The sequence below is a fragment of the Ranitomeya imitator genome, chromosome 3 (genome assembly GCF_032444005.1).
Source record: "Ranitomeya imitator isolate aRanImi1 chromosome 3, aRanImi1.pri, whole genome shotgun sequence".
NCBI classification, from domain to species: domain Eukaryota; kingdom Metazoa; phylum Chordata; class Amphibia; order Anura; family Dendrobatidae; genus Ranitomeya; species Ranitomeya imitator.
The window spans coordinates 765,723,445-765,742,045 of record NC_091284.1 but is presented as its reverse complement, the minus strand read 5'-3'; the positions used below and the strand labels follow the sequence as shown (position 1 = coordinate 765,742,045).

Sequence of the window (18,601 nt, the reverse complement as noted above, 5' to 3'; positions counted from 1 at the left end):
CATACATTTGGGGAGTCTCCCACATGTTTTTTTGGCAAACTCAAAAAGAGCATTACACTTTTTGTGTGTAAGTAAAGTCTTTTTTCTGCTCACTCTTCCATAAAGGCCACCTCTATGGAGTTTATGGCTTATTGTGGTCGCTCGCTTTCTACAACTGAACATGGACAAAACAGAATTCATCATCTTTCCCCCATCTCACTCTACCCCTCCACCAGACCTATCCATCAATGTCAATGGCTGCTCACTATCCCCAGTCCCACACGCCCGGTGCCTCGGGGTGATCCTCGACTCTGCCCTCTCTTTCAAGCCACATATCCAAGCCCTTGCCTCCTCCTGTCGTCTCAAACTCAAAAATATTTCCCGGATCCGTGCTTTCCTTGACCGCAACACTGCAAAAACGCTAGTGCATGCCCTTATCATCTCCCGCCTCGACTACTGCAACCTCCTACTCTCTGGACTCCCCTCTAGCACTCTGGCACCACTCCAATCCATCCTACACTCTGCTGCCCGACTAATCCACCTGTCCCCCCGCTATTCCCCAGCCTCTCCCCTGTGTCAAGCCCTTCACTGGCTTCCTATCGCCCAGAGACTCCAGTTCAAAACCCTCACACTGACATACAAAGCCATCCACAACCTGTCTCCTCCATACATCTGTGACATGGTCTCCCGGTACCTACCTACACGCGACCTCCGATCCTCCCAAGACCTCCTTCTCTACTCCCCTCTCATCTCTTCTTCCCATAACCGCATCCAAGACTTCTCCCGTGCTTCCCCCATACTCTGGAACTCTCTACCCCAACACATCAGACTCGCGCCTACCATAGAAACCTTCAAAAAGAACCTGAAGACTCATCTCTTCCGACAAGCCTACAGCCTGCAGTGATCCTCAACCTACTGAACAGCCACACAGCCAGCTCTTCCCTCTCCTAGTGTATCCTCACCCACCCCCTGCAGACTGTGAGCCCTCGCGGGCAGGGTCCTCCCTCCTTATGTACTCGTGTGCCTTGTTATCTGCTCATGTTTAATGTATTTGTCTATATTTGCCCCGTATTCACATGTAAAGCGCCATGGAATAAATGGCGCTATAAAAATGTATAATAATAATAATAATAATAATATGGACAGATACTCCAGTCTCTGCTTGGAACTCGTGGAACTTGCAGCTCCTTCAGGGTTGCCCTTTGGTCTCTGTGTTGTCTCTAATGCCCTCCTTGCCTTGGCTGAGAGTTTTGGTGGGCAGCCCTCTCTTGGCAGGTCTGATGTGTTACCATGTTCCTTTCATTTGATGATAATGGATTTGATGGTGCTTCAGGGAATCATCAGAGATTGTGATTTTTTTCATAACCCAATCCTGATTTTTACCTCTCAACAACTTTGTCCCTGACATTTTTGGAGATCTCCTTGGTCTTCATGGTGTTTGGTTTGTGGTGCCTCCTGCTTAATGGTGTTGTTCCCTTTCAGAAAAGGTAAAGTGTATATACTGACCGGCATGTGATACTTAGATGGCACACAGGTGGACTACTTTCATTAAGCATGTGACCTACAAAGGTAAATGCATGCACCAGAAATTTTTAGGGGCGTCACGCATACATACATATCCACATGCCAATTTTCAATTATTTAATCCCACAAATTTAATTTCTGCCTATATTTTTCTCACTTCACCAACTTAGACTATTTAGTACTGATGCATCACAAAGAAATGTATCACTGAAATACTGATACAATAATTTGATAGCTTTGTACTGTTATTTTATGCTGGAAAATCGACAGTGAAAATAAGTAATTAATCCGCCATTAACTGTAAATGACGTCAGAATAGTAAATGAAGGCAGTTGATACCTATTTAATAGTATTCCAGATACTGCTTAAACTTTCATGTTTAGTGTCATTGGGTTTTCCAAGATCTAATCATACAAAAGTCAGACCTGACAAATGATTATTACTTCAGTGCGGGGTTTTATTCCTAATGAATCAATAAATTCTAAAGTTTAATTGCTGAACATGAAAAACTGGATTATACAAGTTCAACTGAACATCAAAAAGGAACTAAGCAGAAAAGTCCAAGGGTCTAGAAGATTTATTGATTGTGGGTGAGGTAAACGTGCCTGATGGAAGCACTGATCATTGGTAAAAATTTTGGCTCAATTTATGAGAAATTACCAGGGGTGGAACTGGAAGCTTTGATCGACTGAAAATTTTTAAATGTCCCCTTAAGCATTTACCATATTTATGTGTAAGTTTAGATATACATTCAGACTGCGATGTGTTAAACAAAAATATACTACTTCTGTGAAGGTAAAATTCAAAAAGTAAGCCAAGAAATTAGCAGAACATGCTTGGACGATGGTACCACACACAACCATCCAAATAATCAGGAAATACAGGATGGGGGCATGGGTGAAAACCCCAATCAAGACTTCAAATATAATCACTTAGATCAAATCAGATCTCGATGTCTATTAGAACCTATGTTCAATCCCTTAAAAAATAAAATCAGACCCCAAGGTCAGACTGCAAAATGAATGTAAACTCATAAATTGAATATGTAAATGTATTCAGATCCTGGAATTAATTTAAACCCCTAACCCATTCCTCTAAATAAATGTAGACCTCTAAATGAATGAAGACCTTAGTGAAAGACCCCTACATTTATATGGGTCGATAGTTTTCTAATTAATGCTACCCATCATCATCCTATGTAAACATGGCACCAATCAGCCAACGAGCACACAAAGCACTAATTCGTCGTCTGATTGCTCTGTTATTTCTTGTCAGCTGATACATTGTATGGGGACAGAACAATCCTAGTAATGTCATTCTGTCCCCATACAGTTGTATCCGCCTGTGGGAACAGGACATTTAAAGAGCATATGATCGGCACCTTTTTATAGAAAAAAAAAAATCGCCCCCTGTAAATGATGCCTAATTTAATGCTGCTACAGACCAGGAATTAAAATTAATTTGGATCCCTGACTAGATGCTAAAATGTATTTATATCTCCGGTTTTAACCCACTAAAGTACCGTATATTCTGATTACTTACATTCCCTTACTTTTCACTTCCAAACACTGCTGCTTGGTTTCATGCTTTCACTGCAGCTTTGCTTCCTCAGATTGACTTTTGAAGTTGTGGGGACAAAATTTTTATTACAGGAATGATTTAAGGTTTGATATATTTGCTCCTGGTACAATTCAGTAAAGCCTTTGGTTCCTCTTTAGTAAAGTCTAATGCTGCATTTACACATCCCTGTGACACAATTGTGTGCTGTCCAGTTTTTTCAGACCGCACATTGATCCATAATTTAAATAATCCACAAAGATCCATTTTTAAAAAAACGAATCCATCTGTCTGATCCGTGAGACTCAGAACTGTCCCATTGCCATGACTTTGCCATTTAAAGACAACCTTTCACTAGTTTGAGTATGTTGAATTGGCCACATCATGGTATAGTGGCTGCAAAGCTGAATGAAAAGTAATTTTTATTTTATATTTGTAGTCTCTGTGGCGGAGATATTAGTTAGGTCTAGATTCCAATTTATCATAAGCCAAACTGGACGTTACCAGAAATTCGTCTCTGGGAATGTGTACTTTTTTTCCTCTGCATGATGTTGACCAATCATAAGCATGTCATCATTCAGAGGAAAAAAAAGATTAGAAAAATATTAATTCTCTAGTAAGACATGTAATGACAAATAGCCTTGATTTCTACAGCTACAGCAGAGCTGAATATTATTACAACCACCCTCAGCTTTTATCTCACAGCAGTCAGTGTGAGAGGAGGGACAGAGCTGACAGACCTGTGAGAGGTGTGCTGCAGAGGTGTTTGTAATGAAGCTCAGCTCTACTTCCCCTCATTGAGTGCTGGAGGTGTTTGTAAACACACTGAGCTTTGCTTTCCTCAAAACACCCTCCTCCCCCAAACACACACTGACTGTTACAATATTAAAGCCGGATGTATTGATATTCCCACTCACCCCTGCTGTATACAGAGATTAGGGCTGAGAGCAGGACTATATGTCATACATGTCTCACAGGAGAAAGCATGTTCTTCTGGCTTTTTCCCCTGCATGATGCCTCCTGCTTATGATTGGTTAGCGTCATGAAGGAAAAAAGTATACTCCCTCAAAGATAAATCCCTGGTAATGGCCACTTAGACCTACCGTAATTAGAATGCAAACTTTACAAGGTAATAACTACACAACAGAGATGAGAAATAAAAAAAAACAAGTCTTATTCAGCTCTTCAGTCACTATCCCATGAAGTGGCTGGTTTACCATGATGAAACTGAACTCCTGTGGTGGGCACGTCTTTGTCGGTATGACTTGTTACCATTTTAATTATTCATCTTCAGACGCTATGAACCCCTAGGCACCGTAGGTGTAATACATATATTCCTGTACTGAGCATCCACTGTATAGCATGAAAAGTGCTCTTTCGCTGTGTCCTGGAGACCTGAAAGGAAGATGTCCATTCCAATATAATTGAGATTTGAGGAGCAGGAGTCGCCATGACTTGTCACACCCTCATCTTTCATCCGAGCTCGTTGAAACTAGGGTGAAAACACCAACATTCACTAAAGTTTTGTGTAACCTTGTGTTGTGCAAAAATTGTTTTTTTTCAAAGTTTGTTATGCTGGAGCTCTGGTGAAAAATCTTTGATGAAACGGGCCCAATGAGTGCACAAATTGAGATAAATGTCTTAAAAAGCCCTGTAACAGTCTGACCTCCATCTGCCTTTGCTTTTACCTCCCTCTGCTGGCTTACCAACTGTATCAGCTACCATTGTAGCATGTATGAGGAATGAATGCTTGCCAAATTAAAGGGCAATGTTTAAATATTGCATTGAATTGCAAGAGTATGGTGTGGGAGCCATCTGAATGACATCAATAATAAAGGTCAATAATATTTTTACAGCTCTAACTGGGCAAAAGATGCTGTGATGTCTGTTTTTGACTTTCCTATCCTAAGTCTCAATGAATCATGTAAAATCTGTTATCTGCCGCTAAATTACACGACTGCTTATGGGATGTAGAAACTAACTCCCTGTTTTGTATTGTGCAAAAGATTGCTAAGCAGAAGTCACCTTTGAATAGTATTTTTTTATAATCTGATGAAGAAACTTAATCCAATGCTGAAATAATATGCCAGAAAAATAATGAAAAGATGTGTGCGCTTCTCCACCTTGATGATATCTTTTTTTCCGATCGCAGACAATCAACCTGACTGTAAATTTCTCTATTACATCTTGAACACCCCCATTGTTGCAACATAAATGCTGTTCCTTCTAAATATTTTCTAACTGACGTGGTCCTCTTCCAGATGCAGCTTTTGCAGCCAATCCATATTATCCAAAGTAAACTCCACCTCTTCCCAAATGCCATCTAGCCACTTCCTCCCGCCTTACCATGGCTGTTCCAGGTTGCTACTCTCATCGAGTACTGTATTAAGGATTGCAGTTGCTTTCCATGATCAACCACAGGATGTTTGGGCAAGTCACTCTCAGTATATCAACTTCTGGATGTAGCGTCAAATTCAACTGTTTGTGAGATTTTTCGATTTGCAGAGAAATTATTGAATTGAATGTCTCTTATTATGATCTGGGGTCTCTATAAACACCTATAAATACTCTATAAACATAAGCATCTTCTAATCATCACTGCTTAAGGGTTCTGCACAGATATGCAGAAGGTTCTGATGTCATGAGGACACAATATGTGCTGTGACTTTGTACACGCATGCCCAGAACTGTCCTGGCTGAGAATGAGAGACCCAGAGACTTTAGTGTCAGTGGTGGTGATCAAACGATGTGTTGAGGTCTAGACCCATAACAGTGAGGAGTGTAGGGGCCAGAGAGTAGTTGAATATAATTCCTTTTTTTTTTTTTCTACATTTCTTAATCTTTTGATGGCCCTTTATTGTTCAGTAAAATGACAGACGGCAACCAACATTTTATTGCATCGTCACGTTAGTGAATTAAGGAAAATAAACATTTTGTCAATATCTGATGTTCAGGAACAATTTCAGAATAAAAAAAATCTTTAGTAGAGTGCTCTCCTGCTCTAGAGGAGACAGAGGCTTGCTTGACTGATTGGGATCTGAGAAACAGCATTTGAAGGGGAAAATGGCCCAGTCTATGTCAGTTTGTGCTAAACCAGTACACAAACAACTAGGTGGCTGTCATCCTAAGGCTATAATGTCACCTCTGCCTACTATGTAGCACTGCTACCATACAAAGTAACTGTGGAGGTACCAACCTACACTTAAGGCACTGAAAGAGGCCATGATGCAGACACTTTAGATGTTAATTGGCCACAACTTGGGTGCACAGAGGCGCATCACAGTGCAGCCTGGTGCTGACCTCTACTTCTCCTGCTCAGTAAATGCATAGATGGACGAAGCTGGGCAGGAGCGCAGGATGCTCTCTTGGAGTATTCGCCTAAGATGTCTTTCTCAGATGGATTCTGTAGCCCATTGTAGAAGAGCTAAAAAATAAATAACATATGCATAGCAATGTCAAAATGACTTGCTGTGCATATGTTCCGTCTTTTGTCATTCTAACAGCTTCAAGCTTCAAAAAACAATTAGAAGCTGCCACTATTTGATAGAATGTAATAAAAAGCATCTTATAGTTAAATAATTAAATGAGTATTCTCCGTTATCTAAAAGATGCCAGGGGCACATACCAATAAGGTGAGTGGAAAGTGAATGGAGGAAGGGTTTCTACTCACCCACCACTGGTGGCCTGAAGCAGGGAAACAAGCCAACTCGATCCCTCTTTATCCGGCTTGCATTTTAGCGGTGCCAGCAGCTCCAGGGACCCAACGTTTCTTTGCCCTTTTGTGATGATGTTTCCTCCTAAAAAAACAGCTTCTCGCAGACCACAGGCTGGATGTTACCGCTGCCTTGCTTATATTGCCTGTATCTTAAATATACTGTTCTACAGTCAAATTGGTTTAGAGACGAAAATAGCTGAACCAAACTAATTTTGTGCTGCTGAAAATGAATATGATGCTTAAATTTGCTGATTGGCACTAATTTTCAAGATCGAGAGGAGATTGTAATTACTATGACGAATTTAATACAGGCTTTTAGAAAAATTGCGTGTTTATCATTTCATCATCATTATTGCATTGTAAGTAGCTAGTCTATTACATCATCTATTTAGTCTATTGAGTCTTCAATATTCGATCATCTTAACCCATTACTTGCCAAATTAAAATTTTTACAAGTACAGATTTTTCAGAAAAGGGCATCCCAATATTCAATTAAAAATGACAATTACATGATTTCCTATTTTGAAAACATTCATTTTACAAACACAACACAAAAAATTGGACCTAATTATAAAAATTATAAAATCTTAGTTGCTAGAAGCTGAAGATTAGGCATCCCAAAAAAAGGACATCTACTATATAATTGTCTAAGGGTCACTTCTGTCTTTCTGACCTTCTGTCTGTCACGGATATTCATTGGTCGCGGCCTCTGTCTGTCAAGGAATCCAAGTCGCTGATTGGTCGTGGCAAAACGCCCATGACCATTGCCACGACCAATCAGCGACGAGCGCAGTCCGGCGGCAACATGGCTGCTCCTTCATCCCCGCAGTCAGTGCCCGCTCCGTACTCCCCTCCAGTCAGCACTCACACAGGGTTAATGGCAGCGCTAATGAACCGCGTTATGCCGTGGTGTAACGCACTCCATTAACGCTGCTATTAACCCTGTGTGACCAACTTTTTTACTATTGATGCTGCTTATGCAGTCTCAATAGTAAAAAGATCTAATGTTAAAAATAATTAAAAAAAATAAAAAATCATATACTCACATTCCGGCGCCTTTCCCGCTCCTCGCGACGCTCTGGTGACTGCTCCATGCAAGCGGCAGGTTCCGGTGGCAAGGATGGTATGCGACAAGGACCTGCCATGACGTTACGGTCATGTGATCGCGACGTCATCACAGGTCCTGCGCCCATACCAACCCTGGGACCGTAAGCTGCCGTGTGCGCCGCACACAGGGCCAGGACTTCAACGGAGGGTGAGTATATGTTTATTTTTTATTTTAAGTCTGTATACTACATGGCTCTGTACTGTATACTCCGTCGCTGTGCAATATACTATGTGGCTGTGCAATATACTACGTCGCTGTGCAATATACTACGTGACTGGGCAATATACTACGTGGCTGGGCAATATACTCCGTCGCTGTGCAATATACTACGTGGCTGTGCAATATACTACGTGACTGGGCAATATACTACGTGGCTGGGCAATATACTACGTGGCTGGGCAATATACTACGTGGTTGGGCAATATACTACGTCGCTGGGCAATATACTACATGACTGGGCAATATACTACGTGACTGGGCAATATACTACGTGGCTGGGCAATATACTACGTGGCTGGGCAATATACTACGTGGCTGGGCAATATACTACGTAGTTGGACAATATACTACGTGGTTGGGCAATATACTACGTGGCTGGGCAATATACTACGTGACTGGGCAATATACTACGTGACTGGGCAATATACTACGAGGACATGCATATTCTAGAATACCCGATGCGTTAGAATCGGGCCACCATCTAGTGGGTGGATGATGGCTTAAAGTGACAAATCAAGAAATGCCAACTCTGTTCCAATTATGTAATCCTAATTACAGCTGCATCATCTACTCTTGTATAAATGATCTCTGTGTAAGGTATACAGTTCTAGGATTTCTTAGCTTAGTTTCTTGACATGTTTCTACATCTTATTTCAGATATGCCTCGTTCTTGCAGTAACAAAGCTGATAGTTTTTGCTACATTCGCAGATAAGTCACTTTTGTGTCACAAATGCGAAACTTGACTACTATAAGGAATAGGAAGATCACAACGAGTTAGGCTCCACACATGTGCTGCAATAGATCACATCCCAGTGGTTGCATGGGAAGAGGCAATCTATGTCTTTTGCACTCTCAATGATCTGGAAAGAGCTAATCAATTACAATACCAATTGTAGGATAGGAGTTTAAAAGAAGACCAAAAAGTGAACTTTATAGTAACTTTCCATCTGCAATACACCCAGTACCACTTACAGAAGAACTGCCAGTTCCAAAAGCATTGGAAACATTTTTAGTCAAGCCAAATGAGCAATAAGAGGGCACTTGGTGTCATCAAGCATCTTCCTCTCATGACCCAGACTTTGTGTCAGCAACCTCATCTGAGCCACATCTTATAACAATAAGTGAACTGAACGATCTTGTTAGAAATTTGGATCTGCCGAAGACTAATAACGAGCTCCTAGGTTCCAGGCTACAGCAGTGGAATCTCCTAGAGGGTGATGTTTGGATTTCTCTGTCTGGCAAATGCGATGAAGATCTTGTCCAATACTTCTTCATGAATGGCAGTCTTGTGGCATGCAACAACATCAACAGTTTTGATGGAAGCTCGAAAGATAATTGATAATCCAGAAGAATGAAAGCTTTTCATCGTTTTGTCCAAAACAAGCCTAAAAGTCGTATTGCTGCATAATAGCAATGTGCTACCTTCAATTCCAGTTGGTTATGCAGTCCACATGAAAGAAACTTATGACAACATGAAACAGCTGTCGAGGTGCCTGAACATTTGTGGCTCATCTGTGGTGACCTAAAGATGGTTGTAAAAAAAACAGTAATACTAAGTAAAGTCAGCTTACCAAGCCTTCTGATGATCCCTATACATCAGCAAACGTCTTGCACGAATCTGGAGCAGTCCAAATGTAGCAGAATCAAAGCAAGGAGGGTGATCCAGGAATAGGCATGGATGAATAAAAAATATTTTTACTATTCCATATAATAATCCATTAATCCATATGTATCAATTGTCCGCTACACTGCCACTGTGTCCAGATCTACGCGTTTCGACGTAAGTCTTTTTCAAGATCTCAAAAAAGACTTATGTCAAAACGCGTAGATCTGGACACAGTGGCTTTGTACCAGACAATTGATACATACGGATTGATATTTTAAAATATGGAATAATAAAAATATTTTTTAATTCACCCACGCCTATTGCTGGATCACCCTCCTTGCTTTAAAAAAAACAGTAAGGTTGCACCATAATTTACCAAGAATGATTATTCTAGAACATTGAAACTGCATTGCTGCCATAGAAAATGGGGAAAAAATGAAAAAAAGTGGTATAATGTACAGTGGGTACGGAAAGTATTCAAACCCCTTTAAATTTTTCACTTTGTTTCATTGCAGCCATTTGGTAAATTCAAAAAAGTTCATTTTTTTTCTCATTAATTTACACTCTGCACCCCATCTTGACTGAAAAAAAAACAGAAATGCAGAATTTTGCAAATTTATTAAAAAAAGAAAAACTGAAATATGACATGGTCATAAGTATTCAGACCCTTTTATCAGTATTGAGTAGGAGCACCCTTCTGAGCTAGTACAGCCTTGAGTCTTCTTGGGAATGATGCAACAGGTTTTTCACACCTGTATTTGGGGATCCTCTGCAATTAGTCCTTGCAGATCCTCTACAGTTCCGTCTGGTTGGATGTTGAACATTGGTGGACAGCCATTTTCAGATCTCTCTAGAGATGCTCAATTGTTCTCCCTGTCCATGTCAATGTCCAAATAAAGACTTTTTACAGCATCGGGTTTGGTGAGTGCTAACCACTTTTTTTCTTTTGCTTTTGAATTATATATCTCTGTACTTGGCCGCATTCATGTTTCCTTCAAAGGCAACCAGTCGTCCTGTCCCTGCAGCTGAAAAACACCCCCATAGCATGATGCTGCCACCACGTTTCACTGTTGGGATTGTATCGGGCAGGTGATGAGCAGTGCCTGCTTTTCTCCACATGTACCCCTTAGAATTACCACCAAAAAGTTCTATCTTCCTCTCATCAGACCAGAGAATCTTATTTCTCATAGTCTGAGAGTCCTTCATGTGTTTTTTAGCAAAGTCTATGCAGGCTTTCATATGTCGTGCACTGAGAGGCTTCCGTCGGGCCAATCTGCCATAATGGCCCAACTGGTGGAGTACTGCAGTGATAGTTGACTTTGTGGAACTTTCTCCCATCTCCCTTCTGCATCTCTGGAGCTCAGCGACAGTGATCTTGGGGTTCTTCTTTACCTCTCTTACCAAGGCTCTTTTCCCATAAGTACGCAGTTTGGCTGGACAGCCAGGTCTAGGAAGACTTCTGGTGGTCCCAAACTTCTTCCATTTAAGGATTATGGATGCCATTGCGCTCTTTTGATCCTTGAGTACTGCAGAAATTCTGTTGTAACCTTGGCCAGATCTGTGCCTTGCCACAATTCTGTCTCTGAGCTCCTTTGCTAGTTCTTTTGACCTCATGATTTTCATTTGATCTGACATGCACTGTGAGCTGTGAGTTCTTATATAGAAAGGTGTGTGCCTTTTGAAATCAAGTCCTATCAGTTTAATTAAACACAGCTGGACTCCAATGAAGGATTAGAACCATCTCAAGGAGGATCACAAGGAAATGGACAGCATATGACTTAAATATGAGTGTTTGACCAAAGTATTTTTCGCTTTATAAGACGCTCCGGATTATAAGACGCACCCCAAATTTTGAGGAGAAAAATAGGAAAAATTTTTTTTTTAATAAAATGGTGATGCTTCTTATAATCCATGCGTCTTATTGCTTACCGGGGGTGGTGGCTGCAGTGAAGTAAGGACCCAGGGTCGCTGCTGGAGGAGGCAGGAGTGGGGTGATGCTGCAGGCCACAGGCTGGAATGAAGGGGTGTCTGGCAGTGCAGATGGTGTCTGGCACTGCTGCCCGGTGCTCTGTGGGTGTCTCTGGTGCCCGGCGGCACTGCGGGGGTGTCCGGCAGTCCTGCTGCAGGTGTTTGGCACTGCTGTCCGGTGCTCTGCTGGTGTCTCTGGTGCTGCGGGTACCTGGGCGGTGCTGCCAGAAGCTGCAGCAGCTGTCTCCGGTGCTGCTGGGACTCTGCTGACATTTTATGAAGGGCCAGAACCCCGGCAGTCCCATGATTTCCTGTGCGGTGAACACTGGCAAAATGGCCACCGGAGGAGCGGCGTATACGCAGATGGAGATCTCGGCACCGAGATCTCAGGAGATGAGATTTCAGCATCGGGCAGCGCCGGCTGCGCATTCCATAATTTGTTTTCCCTCAGAATTGAGTGACTCCATAACTTTTCCCCTATGCTTGGTTAAAAAAAGTAACCATTGCTGTCTACCACATTTTTTGTTCTTGATTTCTTTTAAGTATTTCTTAAATCCAGAAAGTTGCCAATTGAAATGACTTTAGTTTTGTGCCATGTCTGTGAGCTGCTTTTTTTTCTACAAAATTAAACAACTAAATGAACATCCTCCAAGGCCGGTGATTACATAATTTTTGCAAGGGGTTGTACAGTGCATCTGTCCATACATGGTCTGTAATTCTACTCTGAAATGTAATCAGAACTTAGCCTTATGATGAAAATATCTGAAAATTTATGTTCGATGACAGCTAAAGGTAGAAAAAGAACATCACCAGTGATAGCATGGTATAACGCTAGATAATTACAGATAACTATAATGTAACTATAAATCAGTTTACTAAAATGTATTATACACGGTAAACTATGTTATAGAAGTGAAGATTACATGAAAAACTATCCTACTTTACCTTAAAGCAAGAGGTTGTGCAGTCCAAACCCCTTAAATGGGTATTCCCACCTTAGTAAGGAATAGCATATTAGTAGAATATGCAATTACCGGTAGTTAATCATTACAGTTATTCATCTTCTGGGACCCACACTGATGGTGGAAATGAAGGGGCCTCAACTCTGTAATTCCTTAATTCTCAGAATTAGTGGGGAGCTTAAGAGGTCCGAGCCCCAGTGCTACCTTCACTGAGCCAAAACAAGCAAGCCGCTGAACTCAGTGATTGGCTGCAATGGTGATATGTCCTATAGACATGTCACCACTGCAGTCAAGCACGCACCTGCTAGTCACACCAATGATAATAATATTATTATTATCATTTATTTATGTAGCAACATTGATTCCATGGTGCTGTACTTGAGAAGGGGTTACATACAAATTACAGATATCACTTACAGTAAGCAAACTAACAATTACAGACTGATACAGAGGGGCGAGGACCCTGCCCTTGTGGGCTTACATTCCTAATACTAAAACCTTCAGTGTAAGTAAACAGCCCACAGCTTGATAAGTGACACATCCTTGAATTCTGTGTTTTAACCCCTACCTCATGCTATGCTCAGATTACATAGCAAAAACCTGCTGACAGATTCCTTTTAAAGTGAAAAATCTCTTTAAGTAATGGAAAGATATATATATTTGTACCGTGTTAGCCAGTTGATAAAAAAATATTTAGAATTGAAAGTCCTCAGTGGTTGATACCTTTTAATGGCTAACTGAAAAGATGGTAACAAATTGCAAGCTTTCAAGACTACTCAGGCCTCTTCATCAGGCATAGACTAAAAGAAGTTCTTAAGAATCACATATTTAAGGCGCCTTCCAACAGGTGGAGGTGCCTTAAGTAATACGTGTCTTCCAGCCATTGTTCCTAAGAACTATGTTCGGGGATCTGGAAGCAGTGCACAGACTGTGGGAAGTAGAGGAAGGAGGAGGAGGTGGTGCGGGACAGGTGTCGCGGCGGTGAGTGAGACAGCGTTCTTGCTGGGAGGGAAGAAGCATGTAGGGACACTGACGCTACAGAATGCATCTACTCCTTTGTTTAGAAATCAATAGTCTCAGCACTCAGACCTCAAACTCCCCAAAACCTTTGGCATAGTTCCAAGATGGAAAATAGAAAAAATTGGAGTTCGGCTCAACAGGACTGGATTTTCCTTTTCTTTTTATTTTTCAATACAAAAGAAAAATGTACATGGTCGACATGACCAAGTCGACGCGTTTTGACTGCACTAAGCAGTCTTACTCATGGGGCCCATAAATTCCTGAGAATGGGGCTCTGCAAAGTCCTATCAGAATGGAGCAGTGGTTGTGCATGCGTCCTTCCATTCCCTTCTGGACTGCCGGAGATAGCAGAGTTAATCGCTCTGAATTTTTTTCGTCAGTCTCAAAGAGGATGAAAGGATGAAAGGAGCAGTGCTGCCACAATCTGAAGAAACTTTCCAGAACCCCATTCTCAGAACTGATGACGGGACTGTTATTTACATTTTCTTCTGGTAGGTAAAGTCTCAAAAGTGGAACCACTCAGACATTCAATATATGTCATTTGTATATACATCCAAAACTGTGTCTAACATTTTGCCATTTTCATTGTAGGTGGCTCATATATGATGGAACAAGAAGAAAATAAGAGGACAAGGACGGCTTACACCAGAGCTCAACTTCTAGAGCTGGAGAAAGAATTCCTCTTCAACAAGTACATCTCCAGACCTAGGAGAGTGGAGCTGGCAGTTATGCTGAACCTGACTGAAAGACACATAAAGATATGGTTTCAGAACCGTAGGATGAAGTGGAAGAAGGAGGAAGACAAGAAGAGAGGCCGAGGAAGTGACCCAGAACAAGACTCTGTGGTGTCCTCAGCGGATATTATAAAGGATGAGTCTCCATGTATGGGAAACACACCACCCTCCAGAGACTTGGTGCTGTCACCTCCTTTGCCAACCTCATCGTCCTCACAAGCCAGCTCTGTGCCATCCTCCAGACAAGCTGAAAAGCGATAGAGCTATAGCGTCACTGGAGACTTTAAAGTATTACAATATATTGAACTCCATAGACTTGCATAACGTAGATCAGGCTATGGGATGGACGTTCTAGGCCTGGCTATTCATGTAAATGTGACCTATGCTTTGTCGTAGTTATTGACCATGTATCACTTTATTGAAAGCATTCCTTAGTACAGTGGACGGCAGAAATATGAAGATCATCTTTTATTAATATCATCATTCAGGTGGACTCTTATCAAGACTGAAACCAGACCAGAGGTGGACAAAGACAATAGAGAACCCTGTGAAAGAACTGTAAATGGGCCCCTCTTATCCCATAGCTCGTCATAATGCAACTAATTATTTTATGAGCCATGATATTTATTAGTCCTTACAGTCTAATTGATAGTACGAAAATACTCTTAAGATGACAGTGGGCTCCCTAACCTATTGGATCCCTGTACAGCTGCCCCAATTGCACCAATGGTATGTCCACCCGTGCCCCACACTATGATTTCTATATTAGTTTTCATTACAGTACCCATTAATGAGTGGTTACCTGTGTACCATAGAAGCAGTACTTAGGGGGGGTCCCATGGAGGCTGCGGGCTCAAACTGGCCCATTCATTTCCCACATGCAAGTTCTGTGCTTATCTACACTTGACAAACATTGGGGAGGAAGAAGCCCCTGGCAGGGGCAGACATAACTCTTGGGCTCCACATTGCACCAATGATAAGGGGGCCCATTCCCACCTCCAAAGCAGGTCAAATTGTGCATTATGATGATATATTGCACTGCAAAGGGCCCATATTTTCTTCTGGCACAGAGGCCTCTTCTGCCTGTGTCCACCAGTGGCCCAAGGTCATACTATCCCTCAGCCATGTATCAGGAAGGTATACAGGAGGTGGTCTATACCAGAATCAAGAGAAAACCTCATTTTACTTTTTGTTATTTTAAAGGTGTTTTCCAGTGCTTTTATGATGTTGCATCAGCAAATGCCTGCCCCCATGGATGAATGATTGGCCATTATCATGAACACACCCTGTACTAATGATTGCCCCAATTATAACCCCCCTAAACCACATTAGAGTATTAATATTTTTACCTAGTTGGATTTATCACTGAAAAAAGCCAAAATATAATCCCCAATAATTAGCTTGCTGAGAAAAGGATATAACTTAAAATAACCCTTAATGATAAATAAAAATAACCATAAACATGTAAAACTACTATATATATAGTGCACTAAAGTATTACAATTCCTGATTAGCATCATCAAAAACATCACACAAACATCATCAGAAGACCATACTAAATCAAATTATAATAATCAAATAAATTTGATTTATGATGGTCTCCTCTTCGGTTGGCTTCCGTTGGTCTCCTGTTCCATTTTGGTACTTTTTTTAAATGATAGGATTTTTTTTTTAATTATCGATCTTCTCTAATAAACTTTCTGACACATGGACATGTAAGAGTCAAGCTCAGTTTTATGCATCATGGCTTTGGTATCTCATGGATGCATGACGGATCTGTTTTTAAGTAACAGAATGGAGGCATAATGAATCCCAATAGATCCCATTATCTTGTTGTTTGTTTTTTTCTGAGCAGAACACAATTCCATTTTACCTAATAAAAATAACAGAACATGACCCTGTGAGGTTTTTGAACCTCACCTTATCGGTCCTAGGCATGCAGGAGCAAGAAAACTGGGTCCACACGTGTACTTTCGAGAACAAAATAGAGAATTCCTGCTCCTAAAATTCCAAATATTTCCAAAATTTTAAATCTGAATCCACACAAATGAAAGGCAGCGCGTTTCGAAAGCTCGCAGGCGCTCTTTGTCTGAGCTACGTGAACGTGGATACCAGAGGACGTATACACAAAGAAGTGACCAATAGGGTCATCAATCCTCTTCATATGGAGTGGGGATGTACCTGCCATACCAAAATTCATCCAGTATCTCAGCAATAACCATTGCAATCTCTCGTTCTCTCATTCCGCACAACCTTCTGATATTTATTTTCTGGATTTAGAATTAAGATGTGTTCAGGGTGAGGCCATTCATACTTCTACCTTTTCTAAAGCCTTGTCAGGTAGCAACATCCTCCATGCCCTCAGTAATCATCTTAAACACACAGTTAAAGGGAACCTGTCACCCCCAAAATCAATGGTGAGGTAAGCTCACCGGCATCGGGGGCTTATCTACAGCATTCTGTAATGCTGTAGATAAGCCTCGATGAATCCTGAAAGAGGAGAAAAAGAGGTTAGATTATACTCACCCAGGGGTGGTCCTGCTCTCTGACCTTTCCGGCACCTGCGCACTGCAGTACTTTGCTCTGCCCTCAGAGCCGCGGCGTGAAGACCAGAAGAGGACGTCATGAAATAAAGATAGGAGGCGCCGGAGCGGACCTGAGACACCCATTTGACCAGACCGCAGCGGGACCATCCCTGGGTGAGTATAATATAACCTCTTTTTCTCCTCTTTCAGGTAACATCGGCGGCTTATCTACAGCATTACAGAATGCTGTAGATAAGCCCCTGATGACAGTGAGCTTACCTCACCATCGATTTTGGGGGTGACAGGTTCCCTTTAAATCTATTCCGGTGGCAGACATTACATGTATTAAGAGAAATTATAGTAACAATGGTAAATAAGCCACGGAACTTGATCATTAACAAGCTAAACTAAGAAATAGGGGTTATCTTCGGTGGATACTTAACAGAGCTTCTAAAATAGTTGAGCACAAAAATCACCAACACCTGATTACTCCTTAACTCGCATCTTGATTGCTAACCAGTGAGGATAGGAAGATGGTTTTATTATTGTGATTTTAATCCTCAGTTCAAATATATCAAATCGATAATTTATAAACCTCTTCCCAGTCTGTATGAAGATCCTACTCTGTCCCATTTGTTGCAACCTGGTTTCCAGATTGTACCAAATATAAGCCATGACTTTAGGCAACATTTGTTTCCCCAAGATTGTTTCAGTCCCATAGTGTAAAACTTGACTAAATATTCCAGATTTTTTTTTAGATGTGTCAGCAAACGTTGCAGGACGTCTCAGCATTCTGAAACCACTTGTTTCTTTGGGAACTCTAATGGATCATTCACAACAATATAAAATTGGAAGCTTTATTAATTGCAATTCCCATAATGTTGTGTATTCATAATTTGCACTGATTGCAGTAAAAGTATATAGGTTTCACTAGTAGAAAGTTGAAAGTCCGAATCTCTGAACAATTAATCGACATCTCTTGTTCCAGTTCCCATCGTACAAATTTAACCTTTCATTACTCACAATGAGCGCTGCAGAGATTTCTTCAGAGTATGTGGCATCGAAAGGGTAACCAATTTAACGTGGGGAGGAGACATTAGGTGACGTCTCTTGACGCAAGAGGTGCTTAGGATCTATAACCTCGGCACCTATAATACCCAGGGCTCAAATGTGAGCAATGAAATCCTGTTCCATTCTTGATTTTTATAACCTATATTCTTTTTGCAATTCTAGCTTTTTTTGTTAAAATATATTGCATAGTTTTTCTTGTTTTTTGTCCCTTTTTCATGCTTTTTATTTTAATTTACATTTATGCTGCTATTGGGCTCCTTCAGCCAATCTGCGTATTTATAGATTATGACTGTCATGACTCAGCTGTCGGGTGACCCGGGACCAGGGGCTCATTTCCTGTCCCAAACACTAGGGGGCGCCCTAGCTTGCACTATTCCCCAGGATATTTCTGAAGGTGAAGATGCCGGGGCCTCCACCCTTAGCTTATCTCCTGAATCAGCCCTCCGTCTGTTCCCTTCCCCCACCCAGGGAAGAGGAGAGCTGCTGCGCACCGCAGTACACCAACCCGACGAACAAGACAACACGAACAAGGGTAACAAATTACCAGGTATACAAATATTCACTCACATATAACAGAGGAATGCATCGGGCGTGGAGGATGGGGAAAAAACA

The 18,601-nt window shown here is 41.4% G+C and overlaps 1 protein-coding gene across 1 annotated transcript in view; it reads left to right on the top strand.

Moving 5' to 3' along the window:
* The window catches only part of PDX1 (pancreatic and duodenal homeobox 1), a 50,098-nt gene extending 33,994 nt beyond the window's left edge, over window positions 1-16,104 (top strand). Inside the window, exon 2 of the mRNA XM_069760287.1 lies at window positions 14,251-16,104. Coding sequence (XP_069616388.1) covers window positions 14,251-14,654 — 404 coding nt within the window. The 3' untranslated portion in view covers window positions 14,655-16,104. The remainder of the gene's footprint in view (window positions 1-14,250) is intronic.
* The last annotated feature ends 2,497 nt before the right edge of the window (window positions 16,105-18,601 follow it).